General features: G+C 35.7%; 1 protein-coding gene across 2 annotated transcripts; it reads right to left on the reverse strand.

The window, feature by feature from the left end:
* Positions 1 to 126: 126 nt before the first annotated feature.
* LOC110926314 (general transcription and DNA repair factor IIH subunit TFB2) lies at positions 127 to 11801 on the reverse strand. Of its 2 annotated transcripts, none has more exons than XM_022170061.2 (16): positions 11582 to 11801; positions 7984 to 8200; positions 7140 to 7307; positions 6794 to 6862; positions 6623 to 6716; positions 6320 to 6423; positions 6180 to 6225; positions 6028 to 6087; positions 4779 to 4847; positions 4618 to 4701; positions 4449 to 4532; positions 3923 to 4008; positions 3729 to 3819; positions 1087 to 1167; positions 737 to 811; positions 127 to 466 (listed from the first exon to the last, which is right to left on the reverse strand). In XM_022170061.2, the coding sequence occupies exons 2-16, from the start codon at positions 8094 to 8096 to the stop codon at positions 332 to 334; spliced, it is 1359 nt and encodes a 452-aa protein (XP_022025753.1). In that variant the 5' UTR covers positions 8097 to 8200; positions 11582 to 11801; the 3' UTR covers positions 127 to 331. The 2 variants fall into 2 exon arrangements, 1 of the variants encoding a protein (XP_022025753.1); XR_004885991.1 differs by having other exon boundaries at positions 237 to 466; positions 2286 to 3819; positions 11582 to 11796.
* Positions 11802 to 19320: the final 7519 nt, after the last annotated feature.

Genomic DNA, 19320 nt, shown 5'->3' on the forward strand with positions numbered 1-19320 from the left:
TGGTGTTAGAAAACGATATGTCAAATCATCCGTGTATAAAGTATGGAAGTTGGTGCTAGGTGTCCGGGTGTGACATAATCGGTTTTGGTATGCATCATTTCATAATGGAACCTGTATCGCTTAGTGTGTTGCCAATCTCTCGGTCAATAAAAAAACACCGCAAACCAAATACATATCTAAAATCATTACCGGTTATTGTATCTAAATCCTTATGATTATATCATTAAAGTAGGGGAGACACTGAAAAAATTAAACAATATATAACAGTGAATCGAGTTTGCAATTTAAACTCTCTTTGGTTACCGAAAAAACCAACAGTTGAATGCTGAAGCTATTTTTGACGGCTGAGATGATCTTTCATGTGCCCATAGATTTCGGATTTCACTATAAGGCGCATCTTTTTCGAGTCTTCCCATAGCAAACTGCTGAATTCTCTTGCGAAATCGCAGGCTGCTTCAAACATGTCCTACAGGGGCAAATAAAAATTATAAACAAAGACATACCAGAAACACCTACCATTTGGCAGTGTGTGATATGCCCATTAAAACTTGGTATAAAATTATATCAATTACATTATCAAATATATCCGTTTTTGAATTCATGAAATTTATATCTTTCCCTCAAAACTAGCATTAGTATGAGTTTGAAGTGTAAAGAGAAAGTGAAGGGCATAATGGTCATATCATAAAATGTATTTAAAGAAACGGATATATATGAATTTGATCCTTTTTCTTACCCTTGATGGGAAGTCATCAAAGAAATGAGCTGGCGTCATCTCGACCCTATTAAGATCCGATTCCCATAGCCTAATCTGTAATGAATATTAATAACCAATTAGTAAAAGTCAATCAACAGCATTTGAAGAGGAGCTTACGGAGTTGCGGGTGCATTATCGGCCATAAACGTCCGAGCGTTTCATATAGTTGCTTTATTTATGTTTTCAAGATTTCTTACTTAACCGATGGTCATCATTACAGATTAGTGATCATATGATTCTGGTTCACTAGGTGCTTGTATAAGTATAAAAAAAAAGAATTTTCGATATAACTTTGCCGTGAAATAAATAGAGTAAAGGTGATGGGGAACCTGATCCGTGACGTTTTCTGGTACAGATGGCACTCTTTCGGCAACACGAGGATGAGCATTCTGCTGAAGAAATGAAATTATCTGCATAACCGGAAAGAAATTAGATTACCCCTACAGAATAAAACATTCGGGTAAAACAGTTAAAGACTATTTCTGAACTGTCACAGTCTTAACTAGACCTGGCAAACGGGTCGGGTCGGGTTGGGTCATGGGTCAAAACGGGTCAATTATAAAAAAGGGTTGTTTTGGTTCGGGTCCGGGTCGGAACGGGTTTCGGGTTGGGTCGGGTCAGCTTTTTTTTTTTTAAGAATATAACTTTGTTGATCATACTTGACACGTTAATTATTATTAAAAAAAAAACTAAAACTTTTGAACAAAAAGTGAGTCACAATTTGACCAAAAAATTACTCCTTTTGACCCGTTCCCCAACCACTTAAACTTACAGCATCACTGCCAAATCCCGTCCTCGGCTCAAACGCAATTTGACCAGGCCTGAACAATTAAAAGGGTACAGGGGACATGGCTTCAGAGCCACAGTCAATAGACAAGCATTCAAAGGGAAAACAATTATGCCACAAACATTCAATTGTGCACACTCACCCAGTTACCCACTCACAGATGTGTAGAATATAACCAAAATGAATCACATCCAGATTGTAAAATGGCAAGTAAATTATGGATTGAAAATGCAAATTGAGTGCTTGTATGTTACAGATTGGATGTTGACTGAACATGTGTTGACAAGGGATCATACAGTTTATCGAAATACAAAGAAGCAGTTAAGGAGACATCTAGGGTCGTTCAAATCGCTCGAACAGCCCTAGAGACATCGAAACAGTGTTATCATATATCAAACCAAATTCTATTTTGATGCAACTCCTTGTTTGAAACACAACAGATCCAATTTGAAACACTATGACACTCCAAAAACATCGAAATACCTCTATTTCGAAATTTTAAAAGGAAAATCCAATGTATTTCGATGCATGATGGGATCGGACTTCGAAACACACAAAAACAAAACAGAACATTGAAATATATCTATTTTGAAATACATCGAAATAGGTGAAATCGATGTAAACTGTTCGTCTTCCCCAAACACTTCAAGTTCTAGTTTCATTTAGGCAATTCAACAAACAATTGGTGAGCAAGGATGAGATAGATGTAAAGATTCTAAAAAAATAGATCAAAAAGTTTACCTCTAGGGTTAGAGACGGGAACAATGTAGAAGACGGTTATGGCTGAGATTATTCAGAACGAATCGATGATTTCATAAGCGAGATTAAGCAGAGAAGATTTAAGATTTTCAGCCTCCATTCTTCACCCAGAGACCCGTTCTGTTTTGAGGTTCAACCCTAATTCACCCATTCCATTTTTTATCTTGACCCGTTCTAACCCGTTCCAGGTTTGTCATCTTTTTTATCTAACCCATTTTAACCCATCAAAGTTTATAATAGACCCAGATCAACCCAAAAAATTACTATTATGACCCATATTGACCCAAACTAAGCTGGACGGGTTACTTTTGCCAGGCCTAGTCTTAACCGATGGACGTGCGCCATGCATGCAGATAATTTTCGACATACCAATATCCTATAAAAGGGCACTGCAGTTTCTCAAGTTTCTAAACTGGATTTAAAGAAAGTTCCTTTCTTTTGTGTTAACATCGAACTTATACTAGTCAAACCCCCAACAGTTAACCAGCATGCCCTGCTGTTGAGTGGCGGAGACAAACTGATTATGGCGGCGGCGACAGCTCCGAAACAGGAACACTCGTGCTCGCGCACAAACACTAAAACAGAAGAAAAAACACAAGGGATTTACGTGGTTCGGTCTAACCTAACCTACATTCACGGCTGTAACTAGGGTTTGATTTACTATTGAGGTGATAAGAAATTACAATGCCTAGACAGCTATTTATATTTATAAATTATAATACTAAGATTAGGGCATAGTTGCCAATAGCGATTAGCGGTAAATAGGACAAGGCTACCAATATGCTACGTAGCGATAGCGACAAAATAGCGCCCACTATTTCATGTTAAGCGATAAAGTGATAGAAAATTTAAGAAATGTCTTGCATGTATATTTTATCCAAATATGCTATTTTTACATGTATATTTCATCCAAATACACTACTTTTCAATCTTGAAACAAAAATAAAAAAACCTAATTGGCATCGCTATTTATATTTTGTAAAGAATAACAAATAAAAAAATTACAGATTTAGTCACTATTTGTCGCTAAACACCCTATAGCGCCATATGGGCGCATCGCTACGTAGCGCGCTGTAGCCGCTATTGACAACTGTGGATTAGGGTTACAAACTATTTCAACAAGAAAACATACATTAGACAAACCACCCAATACGCCCAACAACGATAGAGAGCATTCATTACAGAATCAATTTTAGTAGGGAACCGGGCAAGCGTAAGCACTTTTAGAAAGTGCTCTACAGATATAGTGGGAGAGAGAAAGAAAGGCGGTTATATATACAGATAAAGTAATAACTAATAAGTAAAGAGCTTATGTGGTTGTCACGGTTCTTGCAGTTCTCTACTTAAAATGCGTTCCGTATAGAACGGCCCTCGATGTATACACATACGCATGTATGTATGTATGTGTGCGTATTTTATACTTGCCTGATCGGCTGTAATGCCATTTTGAAAGGCTTTGTATAAGTTCTCTTTTGTAATGGATCCTACAATAAGGTTTGGAAGTTGATATTCTACCCTGCACAAAAGTAAACCTTAACAGTCAGCAGAGAGAGAGAGAGAGATCGACAATATTCTACTGCTAATAGAACATAAATATACGGAAATAGCGTAATGAGTACCTGGCAAAGAGCCTCAAGATTTCACAATGTAGCTTAGAGGTGGAGTAGGCGTATAGCCTGAAGTTTGTTTCCACCACAACATATCCCTGAAATTTGTCCGGATGACTTCATCAAATTTTGTAAAGCGTAAATGCCATTTTCGTCCCTGAGGTTTGGCCAGTTTTGCGACTTTCGACCAAAGGTTTATTATTCTGCATCTGGATCCAAACGGTTTGAAATCTTGCCATTTTCATCCGGCTTGTTAACTTATCTTTTTTCCCTGTTAAGTCAGGGGTATTTTCGTCTTTTTTGTTACCTTTTGGTCTTTTTCACTTTATGTACAAGCATTTAGCATTATACAAGTATTCAAAATATCCTTACTAGATAAAAAAAGACAAAATACCCCTGATTTAACAGGGAAAAATGGATGGAGTTAACTAGCCGGATGAAAATGGCAATATTTCAAACCTTTTGGATCCAGATGCAGAAAGACAAACCTCAGGGATGAAAATGGCAATTTACTCTTTTACAAATTTGGGAAAGTTACCTGTTTCCTTGATGACGCATCCGACAGGCTTATAGAGAGGTTTGTAGCCAGTTTAGTTGGAATGAACCAACTGTCTTTCCTCCCCTAGAGATACCAATATAGAGAAGTCATAACTCATAAACACGCATACGATAAAATTTAAACTATTTGAAAATATAGAAGCATTCACCTGCTGGAGTTTGATGAGGCCCAAGTCTGCAAGGTCTTTAACTGTTGTCCTTTGTATATCATCTAAAGTGTTCACGTTATACGCCTGTGCACAAGTTATAGATATCAACTCCTCAATAAATATGTATCAACCATGTTTCATATATGTGAAAGATCGGATACCTCGCCAGTAACATGAAAGCTAAGTTCAAGCAGAAATGAGATGAGATCTGCTGAATCCACACCTCTATCCTGTTCATAAAAGGTTTAAATATATATGGTAAAATCGAAAAAACATCAACAGACAGCTCGTTTGTTTTAGAAACTAGCAAGATTTCCCCGCACGTTGTGGCAGAGATTCGGTCGGTATCAGTTGGGTTCGTGATGGTATCGGTATGGTACAGACACTTGGTTTAAAGTCATGATATACGCAAAAGAATGTGTTTTATATTGAAAACCATAAAAACGAATACCGGTACCGGTTCCGTTAATAACAATACCAGTACCAATGTCGATAAAAACAAATACCAGTTCCAATAGAAACAAAACAATATTGGTGCCGATGATGTTGGTATCTGTTTGGTTCGTCATGATAACAATATCCCTTCTAGTTAACAGAATCACATATAAAATGACCGAATTGCTCTTCTAGTTAACAGAAAAAATGGATGGAGTTAACCCAACGGACTAAAATGGCAACGTTTGAAACTATTTGGACTAAAATGGCAACACTTCAAACCTTTGGACTAAACTGGCAAAATGGCCCAAACCACAGGGACTAAAATGGCATTTAACTCTTTTTTTTGTCTTTTAGTAAGTTTTTGTTTGTTTTAGCCTTTAGCCTTCAACATTTAATATCGGCACTTACAACCCTTCAACTTTCTAAAAACTTTATAATCATTTTTTACATGCTTATATTTATGTACGTGTTGGTATAAATTCACGTTGATTGCGTTTCTTTGAAAATGGGCAGGCTCAGATATAGTATGTTTTTTTGTACGTTTTCAGTTGATCTACGTTTCGGCATAAATTTTGTTTTACAAGAAGTCGGGTCAAATATAATATGTTTTCGTTAGGCTTTATAAATTCGACTTACTTTATGTTTCGGCGCCACCGCAACACGCGGCACCATTTTAACTTTAAAAAACATGTTTTTTTCTTATTAGCTCAGGTTGGTGTTCGACGTAAATTTCTTTCACAAATAAGTCAGGCCATATATAATACATTTCCGTGCTTATTTTTTAGTACATCTTATGTTTATCTACGTTTTGACGTAACTTTTGTTCACAAACGATTCAGGTCTTTACTATACAAATCCGAGTTACTTTATATTTGGACCCGCCACATAGCGCGGGGAAATTTACTAGTTATAAATATAATAATTGGATCAACCAAATGATCCGATATGATAGGAAGTATCGGGAATGAATACCTCTGAATTACTGATATACTCCCTGATGATATACCAGAGTTGTGCATTGGTATCCATTAGCTGCAAGGAAAAACAAATGATAATTAAATTTAATACAATATAATACAGAGTATTAATATTTATATAGCATTACAGCTACATAATTGTCATACCAAAAACTGGAAACCACTTTCAGTAAGCCTCGGACCTTCTTTGTCTCTGTGGAAATGTGGATCAACCTTAATATGTCAGAATCCATAGTGTTAAAAGATAAAATCAGTATTCAATATGACCCGCACAGCAATAATCATACCTTTGACTTAAAAGGCCTCGTTGGAAGACTTTCATCATTGAAGGGCTGATGCTTTTCGTCGTAACCTCAGCTTCCGCAGAGTTTATGAGATGCAGCAAGAAACACTAGATTGCCACAATAGCAAGTCATGAAAGTGAATAAACCAGAGCTGCAAAAATGATTAAAGGTAGAAACCAAAATATTGTGTTCACAAACTCAGTGGTAAACGTTCTAGAAGGTAGAAATCAACTACTTACCGAAGGGAAGGAAAGTAACGTAAACATGATATATAAAAAAAATTCGGCTATGTTGTGTACGGTATACCTCCCATTGTTGAGCTGCATAGTTGTCTAGATCCTCCAAGCTTGGGAGCCGTACGGTTATATTTGCAGCCATAGGTTCTCGTGGCGGTACACCACTACAAGTGCGGAATCACTAAGTAGCAAGATGCCAAAATAGGCAAATGAGAATCACCAATGAGCATTTATAACTTACCCGCGAATAATATGCTCCCGGAGGTTCATCCGGAACTTCTGGTTTAACAAGTAAGTGGTCTCCTTTTTCCTGCAGACAAAATTCAGTCCATCATAAATATAATATTTATTAATTTATTAAATCGTGTTAGGTTCGCGTGGTGTTTCAGATCGTGTCAAAAATTCACACCCCTAGAGAAAACGACCTCAGTGTTTTGGGAAACTAATGCAATTACTACAGCCTACAGGGAGTAGTGTTCATCCTTAAAACATAAGAACCTAATTCAACCTTCGAATTTCAAAATCAACGAGTATCAAAGAATCTAATCCATCAAAAGATGTGACTCAAACAAATGGAAAAAATGTACCTGTCAACAACTTCAGTAAAGACTCTCAACTGAATTAATCTATCAACAGCAACTTTATGCTTTGAAGCACCATCAGCAAGAACCCACTCTTGCAACAAAGTGTCTGTCACAGCAACATCTATATACAGCATCTGGAGAACATACTTCTTCGCCAATGGTGGCAAAGATCTGTCAAGATTTTCATCCAATAAACACTCATCTCTATTATTCATATATATATATATATATATATATATGATGAATATAAAGTTAGTGGAAGATTCAAGTGAGAAGAATTTTTTTGTAAGAAGAAAAAAGAACAAGTTTCAACCAATAAGAATGCTTCATTTTACTTCATTGAATATTTGTATTTAATTTTAATATAAGGGTATATTGGTAAACTTACATAAATCATTAATTTGTATTCTTCCCCTTTAATAACTAGCTAAATTAAATTTGTAAATCCTTTTCAAAATATATACTTTTTTCCAAATTAAAAAAAAAACAACTTAATTTAAATTGTAGAATAAATTACTAGTTGTGTATGATAAATTACGAGTTGTGTAAAATATATTTCGAGGTGTGTAGGATAAATTTCGACTGTGTAGGATAAAATTCTATAATGTGTAGGGTATATGTAGGAAAATTTTAATATGTGTAGGTTTTGTAGATTATATGTAGGATAATTAATGATTAGTTGACTAATTAATTAAAGAGAGAAAAATTAATGATATGAGTTATAAATGAAATAGTATTTTACTAATATGCCCTTTCTTCTTTTTTTTCTCACATTAATTTTTTTCTCAAATGAACCTTACCCTATAAAGTTAATACGATGTATAGAGATAATACTAATAATAATTACCTTAGAATGGCTTCACAGATGAAGGGATTATCATATAACTTGTCAAGCTTCATGGCGGGTAATGAAGCCACCATATCCATGAAATTCTTCGCTATGATCCTCACTTGCGGCATCTTGATCAATTATTTGTCGATTTTAGAGTGAATCTGTGATTGAATTTTGAAATTCGGGCTTGGAAGTTGGGGGTGAAGGTTTTGAATGAGGAAGAATTTGTGACCTAAATTTAATAAAAAGACGACAGTTAGTCTTTTTTTTTTTACTTTTTTACAATGACTATTTACATATATCCCCTTTCTGAGGCTGTGGTGATTGATTACCTTTGTGAAATTTACACTCAACTATCAAAAATTGAAGGTAACACACACACACACATATATAGGGTTAGGTTAACGTACAAATGCCCTTATCCTACATTACGTACGCGACCATCTCAGCCGTCAAATCTTCATCCCACATTGAAATCGCATGTTGATTTTTTGTAACAATTTCGCATGTTGGTTTTTTAACACACACACACATATATAGGGTTAGGTTAACGTACAAATGCCCTTATCCTACATTACGTACGCGATCATCTCAGACGTCAGATCTTCATCCCACATTGAAATCGCATGTTGATTTTTTGTAACAATTTCGCATGTTGGTTTTTTAACACACACACACACACACACATATATATATAGGGTTAGGTTAACGTACAAATGCCCTTATCCTACATTACGTACGCGATCATCTCAACCGTCAGATCTTCAACCCACATTGAAATCGCATGTTGATTTTTTGTAACAATTTCGCATGTTGGTTTTTTAACATGCGATTTCATTAAAATTACCACATGTGAAATTGTTACAAAAAACCAACATGCGATTTCATCAAAATTATCACATGCGAAATTGTTACAAAAAAACATGCGATTTCATCAAAAATTATCACATGCGATTTCATCCTGCTATTTTATAACATGCGAATTCACCATCGCGTACATAGCGTACGTTAAGCCATTTTGTATAGTACACACTCTCTCTCTCTCTCTCCCTCTATATATATATATATATATATATATATATATATATACACACACACACGTTTCCAACTCTAGTAGTAGCTTTATGATACAATCCTGGTTAACCCGCAGAATTAATTGGGTCAAACCCAATACAGTTATGGAGTAGATTCATATTTTGAATCATGGGTCAACTCGGGTCAACCTCAATAATTTAGTTACCAGAAATAGAGGAGTAAATCATGGGACAGTTTTACCTTTTGTTTTTATAAGTTCTTAGAGATTTAGGCTGATGGTGTGGATGTTTATTTATAAAAAATTACGGTTTTTATACCTTTGTAATCGGAGATCTAATCCTTCTCGAATTGGATTATTCTATCAATTTTATCTTTCAATTTCAAGTTCTTATCAATGGTTCCATTGCCGGGAATCCCGAGGGTGCAGACCCGGAGCAACCAGATCGGAGGCAGCGAAATTGATCACGATTCAATTGCTGCGCAATTGGACATCATTTCAGAAAAACTCGATTCCTTGTTATCCCTGAAGAATGATATTGCAGCGATTAGGGAAGCTTGGCTAGCAAGACAAACACAATTAACCAAGGAACCCGAGGATGAACCTCACGGGCATTCCCAGATCCGGTCAAAGAGGAAGATCCTGATAGTGTCGACGAAGATCGATTTGAGCACGTCTTGGGTGGTCAATTGAAGATCAACGATGGTGTTTATAGAATCAAAGGCGGTGTTCGATTGAAGGTAAGAGATAGCGTCCTATTCCAGATTGGAGATTTGGAAAAAAATCAAATTCCCATGAAGTTGTTGCGTACCAAATTATCTCTTGTTCACATGACTTCATGGGCTGCTCAAACTAATAAATGGGCTAAACATGGTGGACGGAATGATCCAGATATGTGGAAAATTGGGAACAGAGGTTACCATTACCCTCATCGAGTGGGAGTTGGCCCACTTGCACATAACAAAGTGACTGCTTATTGGTTTGATATAGGTCTCAACTCTACCATCGCTGTTAAAGCTCGTGATTTCTGGAAGCATTCGACTAGAAGATTAGTGGAGGGACAGATCTCGGCAACCATAGAATGGCTTATTGCCTGGTACAACAATTTTCCGTCTTTCCGACTTGAGGACAAGTCGTTTCATCGGCCGGGATGTATTGATACAATCCTGGTTAACCCGCAGAATTAATTGGGTCAAACCCAATACAGTTATGGAGTAGATTCATATTTTGAATCATGGGTCAACTCGGGTCAACCTCAATAATTTAGTTACCAGAAATAGAGGAGTAAATCATGGGACAGTTTTACCTTTTGTTTTTATAAGTTCTTAGAGATTTAGGCTGATGGTGTGGATGTTTATTTATAAAAAATTACGGTTTTTATACCTTTGTAATCGGAGATCTAATCCTTCTCGAATTGGATTATTCTATCAATTTTATCTTTCAATTTCAAGTTCTTATCACTTTATTTCAGTCTTATATAAGCTTTCTTGAATTAAAGTTGCTTCCTTTTTCATCTACTTTAATTTCTATTAACAGATGCTGTTTGTTAAAAAAAAGCTATTCATTAAGTTCATTACCAATTGTTTGTCTGTCAGATGCACAATCTCTTGCTATATGCAACAGACTTCCTATGTAGATGCTGAAGACCAACTGTTTGTTAAAAAAGCTATTGATTAAGTCCATTTTAAGAATGAAATGAAAATTTCGGTGCAGTGTAGAAAGAATCTTAATGGCTGGAAGCTATGATCTTGATGACAATTTTCAATATGAAAGACAACATATAGAGCCTACTTATGATGCCTTCATATGCCCGCTTTCGAAACAAATTATGAAAGACCCTGTAACCCTAGAAAACGGCCAAACATTTGAAGGAGAAGCCATTGACAAATGGTTCAATGAATGCAAAGAAAATGGAAGAAAGCTGATCTGCCCTTTGACATTAACAGAATTAAAGTCAACGGATATGAATCCAAGTATCGCTTTGAGGAACACGATTGAAGAATGGAATGCAAGGAATGAAAGTCTCAATTTACAGCAAGAATACAACTTAATCCAAATTATTGGCTGGAAAAAACAGCTATAAAAGTCTTAACTCACTGTTAAAAACTGAAAATAAAAGTCATATACATTCTTAATCGAAGCTAATTTGTCGTTCATTCTGACAGTAAAACAAATTAACAAACAATAATTAACTAATTTTTGTCGAACACAAAAAAGAACCTTCATTGCTGATTCTCAATTAATATCAAGAAAACATTAAAACAAATCATTTGATTAAACCTGTAGACATTCAAATCAAGAATGATATCAAACCTATACTATTAATTTCATGACTGATACAAGATCTTGTTGCAATTTCAGTTGTAAATGTGCACTACCTTAGTAACTGTTGTGACAGACTCAAATTGTACCCCTTTTCACATCACATAATACATGCTTATTATATCTAATCTATGCGAATACATAATAATAAGAACAAAACTATATCTAAAACACATACTTGATTTTCAAAACAGTAATCATAGCATCACATTACTTTGAAACCTAATCTACAAGAACGAAAGAGATTAGCGGAAATACCTTCTCAGAAACCCTAATCCTCGTTCGGAAAATGAGTTGCGAATTGATGGATCGATTGAGGAAGATGAACTTGTTTATCTCCTTCCTTGGCGTGCGTCAGTCGTTCCTAAATCCAAATTGATGGATCGATTTGTGTTGGCATCCATTTAAACCCCCTTACCCATCCTGACTGACACACACACGAGATCTTTTCTTTCAGCCCATCTAAACCCGCTTGTATATAATCTCCTACCCATGATGTAATATTTTTGGTCCAAATGAGCCCATTTTAATAAGTTGTTTGGGTTGGAATTGCCGGGTCTTAATAAAACTTGATATTTATATGAGTACACCTATTTATTATATTATATTATATATTATTATATTATATATTATATTATATTATATTATATTATATTATATTATATTATATTATATTATATTATATTATATTATATTATATTATATACTAATAAAAATATATACTAATAAAAATTGAACTGAATGAATAGTGATTTAGGAAAAATAAAAATATGGGGTATGGGGCGGGGGTTGTGACGTGGGTTGGGTATAAACGCCCAAGTCACCACCTCGGGTGGGCTTGGGTTTCGGCGTGGCCCCTTAGGCGGGGGTTTCAGCCCGGACGTTGGGCGGGGCTATCAAGATGACATGGCGTGATCTCATTGGCCAAGACAAGTAGCCGTTTGGGCTAGCCGTTTGCCAACGACTATGTGTTTAAAAAAATCTATGAAATATTAGAATATGTGGTATGGGGCGGGGGTTGTGTCGTGGGTTGGGTACAAACGCCCAAGTCACCACCCCGGGTGAGCTTGGGTTTCGGCATGGCCCCTTGGGCGGGGGTTTCAGCTCGGGCGTTGGGCGGGGCTATCAAAATGACATGGTTGGATCTCATTGGCCAAGACAAGTAGCCGTTTGGGTTAGCCGTTTGCCAACAGCTATGTGTTTAAAAAAAGATTTAGGAAATATTAGAATATGGGGTATGGGGTATGGGGCGGGGGTTGTGGCGTGGGTTGGGTACAAATGCCCAATTCACCACCCCGGGTGGGTTGGGTTTCGGCGTGGCCCCTTAGGCGGGGGTTTCAGCCCGGGCGTTGAGCGGGGCTATCAAGATGACATTGCGGGATCTCATTGGCCAAGACAAGTAGCCGTTTAGGCTAGCTGTTGGCCAACGGCTATGTGTTTAAAAAAAAAAGATCTAGGAAATATTAGAATATGGGGTATGGGGCGGGGGTTGTGTCGTGGGTTGGGTACAAACGCCCAAGTCACCACCCCGGTTGGGCTTGGGTTTCGGCGTGGCCCCTTGGGCGGGGGTTGTATTTGAGGGTAAAAATCGGTGAATACCGGTGCTGAACCGGTACCGAAAATACGTGACGTTTTAGTTTGAGTTACTTTTTGTTATTTGACATGTTTTGTCATTCTTATAGAACGATTTGGTTTAGCGCGCCGCAACGCGCGCGCATGGTAAACAACTAGTTTGAAAAATAACACAACACTCATTAGTGAATAATAATAAAATAAGAAATAAGAATATTAATATTAAAGCATGTTACTATGCTAGTGTTAGTGTGTAAATAAGTTAAGTCGAGGTTGAACTCATCTAAATTCAATCTTAGATCATTTAACCTAGGAGAGTTTGACTAGTTTATATAACATAACTATTACCCTAAAGTCTTAAAGTACAAAGTCGGTGGCATGCGCCACCGACCAACTACTTTGTTTTTGTTTCAAACTTCCAGCCCAAATTCTATAAAATGCAGCCCATTTAGAATACCTTTATTTTAAAGTCCAGTTGGAGGCTTGGAGCACCTACTTTCAACATTTACGTTTCCTGTTTGTAATTACACAAGAATTTTAAATGTGACTATTATAATAAAATCAAATCTCAATTATAAACTTATTTAAAACACAAAACCGGTGGCATAGGCAACCGACATGCATTTGCCATTTTCCTTTTTCACATAATACTTTGAATAAATACATTTTGGCCCATTGCTTTTAGTTTTGTTAAATTACGTTTTGAGTCCATTTCGACATTTCCTCTTTTCACCAATACTTTGAGTAAAGTACATTTTGACCCTTGCTTTTAGTTTTGTTAAATTACGTTTCAATTGAGTCTCTTTCCTTTCCAAGTTAGTTAAACTTCAATTTTTCACCCATACTTTAAGTAAAATACATTTTGGCCCTTTGCTTTTAGTTTTGTTAAATTGGGTTTTGAGTCCATTTCCTTTCCAAGTTAAACTTCAATTACATTGCAATATTAGACTATTGAGGTTTAATCTCAAAAGTTTATAATGTTTCAACTTTATCGTTGTACCGTATATCTATACATTTTTAGCTTATCGCTTTCTTTAATTATTTTCGTTCGCTAATTTCTTTTTTAAAAAACTAAACGTTTGGATTCAACCATATATTGAGTTGAACTGAATACGTGAAGACATGGGCTTTCATATGGTTTGCGCATGACATAGCGCTTGGACTAATCTGTTTGCAACGTGCCTACGACGCATCGCCCGTGGGTTGTATTATGAATATTAAAATTTATATGTCGGTATAAATTCGAGTTGGTATATGTTTCGATGTAAACTTTTTTTAGGGAACAAGTCAGGTCAAATATATTTTGTTTTTTGATTGTTTTATGTACGTTTTCAATTATGCGTTTCGACCCTACCGCAACACGCTAAGGTATAATTTTTTCCGTTGATATGAATTTCACTTTTGATTACACGTGTTAGTTTTCCTTTAATACACATTTTATGCTTTTTGTACGTTTCCTATGTATGAGTCGGGTCACATATAAATACGATATTCTTTACATTTTTATCCAGCTACAATGCTATTGAGTTAAATTCGATACGTCAAAATGTGCGTTTTAATACGTTTAACGCATTACATAACGCTTCCACTAATCTATTCGATGTTTTCAATGTACTTGCGACGCAACGCGCTCGGGTTTCCCACCGGCTTTGCCTCCCTGCCCCCGTACTTTCACGATGTTGCAATTTTAGCCCCTTGACTTTGGTATCTTCAAAGTTTCATAAAATGACAAATTTAGTCCCAAACCTTCTACTTTGAATTTCCAAAACCACAACCCTATCTTTCAAACTTTGCCAGCACCAACCCTCTATTTTGGTTTTCCACCATCACCCCCTTAGCTCTTACACAGTTACGCCACCAACCCTCTTCTTTTACATTTCCGCCAACACCATCTCATCTTTTACACATTTCCGCCACCACCCCTATACTTTTACACTTTGTCTTTTTTAGACTTCGGTTTTTTACCCCTTGCACTATTACTCCATTTTTACACCCACCAAACTTTAAAAAAATTGCAATTGTAACCCCTAGACTACAACTTCTACTTTGCAAATGCCAATGCTTTGTTTTTTTCGAAATGTCTTTGGCATTGTGTTCTACACTTTGTGTCTACCTTTGTGATTTACACTTTTTTTGTAATTGTCTTTTACGCACCGCGTTTTACGAATCGTGTTTTCTCTTACTATATGTTTCTACCCGTCGCGCGCCGCCGCAACGCACGTCGGGCAAAATCCTAGTTAACTATTAAAATGAAATGTCTGTGATAAAAGACGACAAAAGCCTGCATATATGACGTGAGCAAAAGGTCGCATTACCCAACTGACCAAAACAATTTTGTTATGTACTTTTGAAAAAAGACCCTTCACTTCCAAGTATATTACAATAACCCCCTTCACTTCCATGCATATATGCATATATGAAGTTTGATTTTTTCATTTACACATTTCAATTAATATCAATAAATGATAATAATCAAATCAATTAAACATGCTATCTTTGTTATTATTTAACTTAAATTTTAATTTACGATCAAGATATAGTCTTTTTTATATTATCTATATCTAATAACATTAAGGTCACGATCGTAACGTGTTTAACAAAGTCAAAAACACGTAATATCACGTACGGACACCACACGTTAATGTCTTCATCATACACTGTAACCGAAATGAATAGATAGGTTACGTTGAGTTACATATGGTTAACGCATCACATAATGCGTCGTGTCGCTAGCTATATATATTCAAATTAAAATTTATTGAAAGGTTCCTTTGACAAAAAAAAATGATTCTTAGATTATCGACACATTGACCCGTAACTTTTGATATTTAACAACTTTGGCCCCTCATTTATCTCTACTAGATAACTTCAGACCTCATCTTTTCTAACACTTTAATTTTTTTGATTAAATCACTTAACGACTTTACACTACAACATGCGAGACATTATACTCCTTTTATCTATGTCTAATCACATTAATGTCACTAACATCGCGTGTGTAATAACGTCAAAATCGCGTTACGTCACACATGGGCACATCAGCTTCTCTAACGCTTCAATTCTTTTGATTAAATTACTTTTACGACTTTATACTACAACATGCGATACATTATACTCCTCTTTACCTAACCACGTTAATTTTACTAACGTAACGTGTGATAAAGTAAAAAACGTGTCACATCACGCGTGGGCACCACATGTTAATGTCATCATTGTAACGCGTGTAACGAAGTAACAAACGTGATGTTGCCACCGCAACGCGCGGCACGGGTAAAATCTAGTATAACATTAAAGAAGAAGGTCGGTGCTGGACCAAAATTACAGTTTTACCCTTACTTGGAAATTATACTATTTCCTTTTGTTTCAGTGTTTTTTTCCCTTTTCATAAATAAGGTAAAAAGCAGTACACTGATGATAGAGAGTACATCTACCATAACTCCTTCAATCTTTTTGCACAGAACCTTCAACCTTTGAACCCATTTTCTTATTTTTAATTCTCTTATTTGTAGAGAGAGAAACCTTCGCTGGAAGAGAGAGTAGAGACGGTGGCATGGAGGCGGTGGTGGGGTGGGGATGATGGTGATAATAGAGAGAGAAGAGAGTACAGAAATATCTGAGTGTGTTCATGGCCGTTCCCGTCGCCTAATATTCATTTTCTGTGATTTTGTAACCGTTAAAACGGAGATGATGGTGGTCCAGTGATGGTAGCGACGGCTAGGTGGCGGTGGCTGCTAGCAGGTTATGTTGTGTTGACGATGGCTGTTTGTTGGTGGTGGTGGTTTGGTGGTGTGTTGGTAATGGTGATAATGGTGGTGGTGCTTTTAGTTCAACTAATGCTCTGTACACAGTTTAGTTTGGAAGATACAACACATGGTTTTTTGAGTTAGATACAGTGGCGGAATCAGAAGAAATATTCAAGGGTATCCCAATTTTTTTACCGTGTGTTTATATAATTTATAGAATGGAGAATTTTTTTTTACCTGTATTACGGGGCAGGGCCAATCTTGAAAATCAAGTGCCCTGGTCGAGCCAAAAAAAGACACTTAGGCCTTAAAGAATTAAATTTTATAAACTATTTTTTTTAATGTTATTAGTATTTATGCCAATGAATCCATATTGAGCATTTCACATTTGAGCTATGTTTTATGAATCAATATTGACAATAAGTTTTTAGGTTTTAGACCGGGCTAGATTTATTTTTAATTTTTACGTAAGGGGCCGATTGATTACGCAAAGAATGAAGACTGTGCGTTGGAGCAAGAAGATTGTAAACCAAATTTCGCTACAAGGCATACTAATTGTTGAATATAATGAAACTGCTTCTCAATATTTATACACAACACAAATCCCTTAATAGTTCATCCCAACCCCACCTAATAGGTTATATTAAATTGTTTCTTTAAAGAAATAATTAAAATGTATTTTTTGGAATTGAAAGGTAAATTAAATTAACTTTTTACTTTCAGACTTATCTTCCCAAGATGTACTCCTCAAGAAACCTTTCTTCCTTGTATCAAAACCTGCAACTTTTTTTTATTTCACTTCAACGCTAACAAAGAAACTTTACCAACTTCATCTTTCTTCTTTGTTTTCCTTCCATGGTTATTTGGGCCAATATAATCAGTATTTTTCGGGCTTAATTTCAGTTTGTAAAATTTTTTTTGAGGGGTGTCCTAGTTGTTGAGGGGTGTCCTTAGTATAAAAATCGAAAAAAAGATTTTTTTTTACACTACCGGATAAAAGTTGAGCCATAGCCCGGGCTACGCCTCGGACTACACTAGGTCCGCCCCTGGTTAGGTAGTTTTGATAAATAATGTGACTTCTTTTTTACTTGCATCATAAATTTGTATTTTTATTATCGTTAATTAATAATATATTAGTTACCCATTATTAATTAGCGGTGTTGTTTAATTTCTTCTTATATTTTGTGTTCCGTTTTTTAATACCCCATCAAACAATACGGTTGTATCAAATATTAATTGTGCTAAAATATTAAGAAGAATCTACATACCAACTAAAATAATTTAAAAGATAAATAGAAAAAAGGCTTTAAAACCCGCTGCATCGCAAGATGAGTAAGTATTTTTATCTTTAATTTGGTCTAACTTTCGATGTAAATTTCTTTCAACAGCCACATATGTATGTTTCAACAAAGATTTTAAGTAGATTTTATTTGGCGTAAAATACAATACGTTTATATTCAATTGTATAAATTCCGGTTACTCTACGTTACCACGTAAAATTTAGTTTGGAACGAATCGGGTACGCCGCCGCAACGCGCGCGAGTACAAATACTAGTATAATATGGAAATGAAAGGTCGGTGGTGACCACCTTTCTATTTTTATAAAATTCACCCTAACTTTCTTAATTGATAAAACTCCCCCCTCAAATTTCTAACTACACAAAAACCAGCCTTCTACTTTTTAACTTGACAAAAAAACACCCATACTTTCTAACTTCTTTTTAACCTTCAAACTTTTTACATATAACCCACCCTACCTCTACACTTTACTATAATGTCATAGGTAACCCTCTAACTTCTACTTTCTAAAGTTTCGACCTTACCCTAAAACTATTTTCTTACGCTTTTATTTATATTAACATCTGTACAAATTCGAGTTCTTCTACGCTTTAACGTAATTTTTGTTTGAAAACGAGTTGGGTCAATTCTGAAATGTTTTTTATGTACGTTTTGACGTAAACTTTGTTTGAAAATAAACCGGGTCTACGTTTTGATTCGACAGTATAAATTTGAGCTATCATACGTTTTGACGTCAATTTAGTTCAGAAACGAGTCTGGTTGATTGTAGTCTATACGTTGTCATTTCGCGTATGAAGCCGCCGCAACGCGCGACGGGTAAAATACTAGTTCTTACAAAAGAAGAAAAAAACAGATTCTCTAGTTTTTTTTTATGATTCACTATCAATATAATAAAACTGGGTATCAATATGAGATAAAAACTAGAACAACCAAGGAAACTAACACATTTTATTTTCCTAAACCTAGTTTTTATATTAAACCCATAATTTCAATATCAGTTAATCGTTAATTTAAGACCAAATGCAAAGATAAATACTTGTAGAGACAAAAGAATAAAACAAACCAACCTAAAGGTCTAATCCTGGGAAAATTAAAGCCCACGGACTCATGCTAATGCAATCCACGACAACGCCTAATAAAACAAAATTTGCAACAAAAGAAATCTCACTAATCATCTTCAAATAAGAAGGGGCAAATTGCAGTAAAATCGAAGTCGAACTTTAATAGAAATTGAGCGCCAGACGATTATTCATTCTCCCTTCCATTCGCCATTGTTACTTACCAGTTCTTGTATAACAATCGATGGAAACAACTTCTCTTCCCAATCCTATCACGTGAATCCCTAAATTATTGAATGATGGTCATGGAAATGACTAAACCCTA

The sequence above is a fragment of the Helianthus annuus genome, chromosome 17 (assembly GCF_002127325.2).
Source record: "Helianthus annuus cultivar XRQ/B chromosome 17, HanXRQr2.0-SUNRISE, whole genome shotgun sequence".
Taxonomy (NCBI): Eukaryota; Viridiplantae; Streptophyta; class Magnoliopsida; order Asterales; family Asteraceae; genus Helianthus; species Helianthus annuus.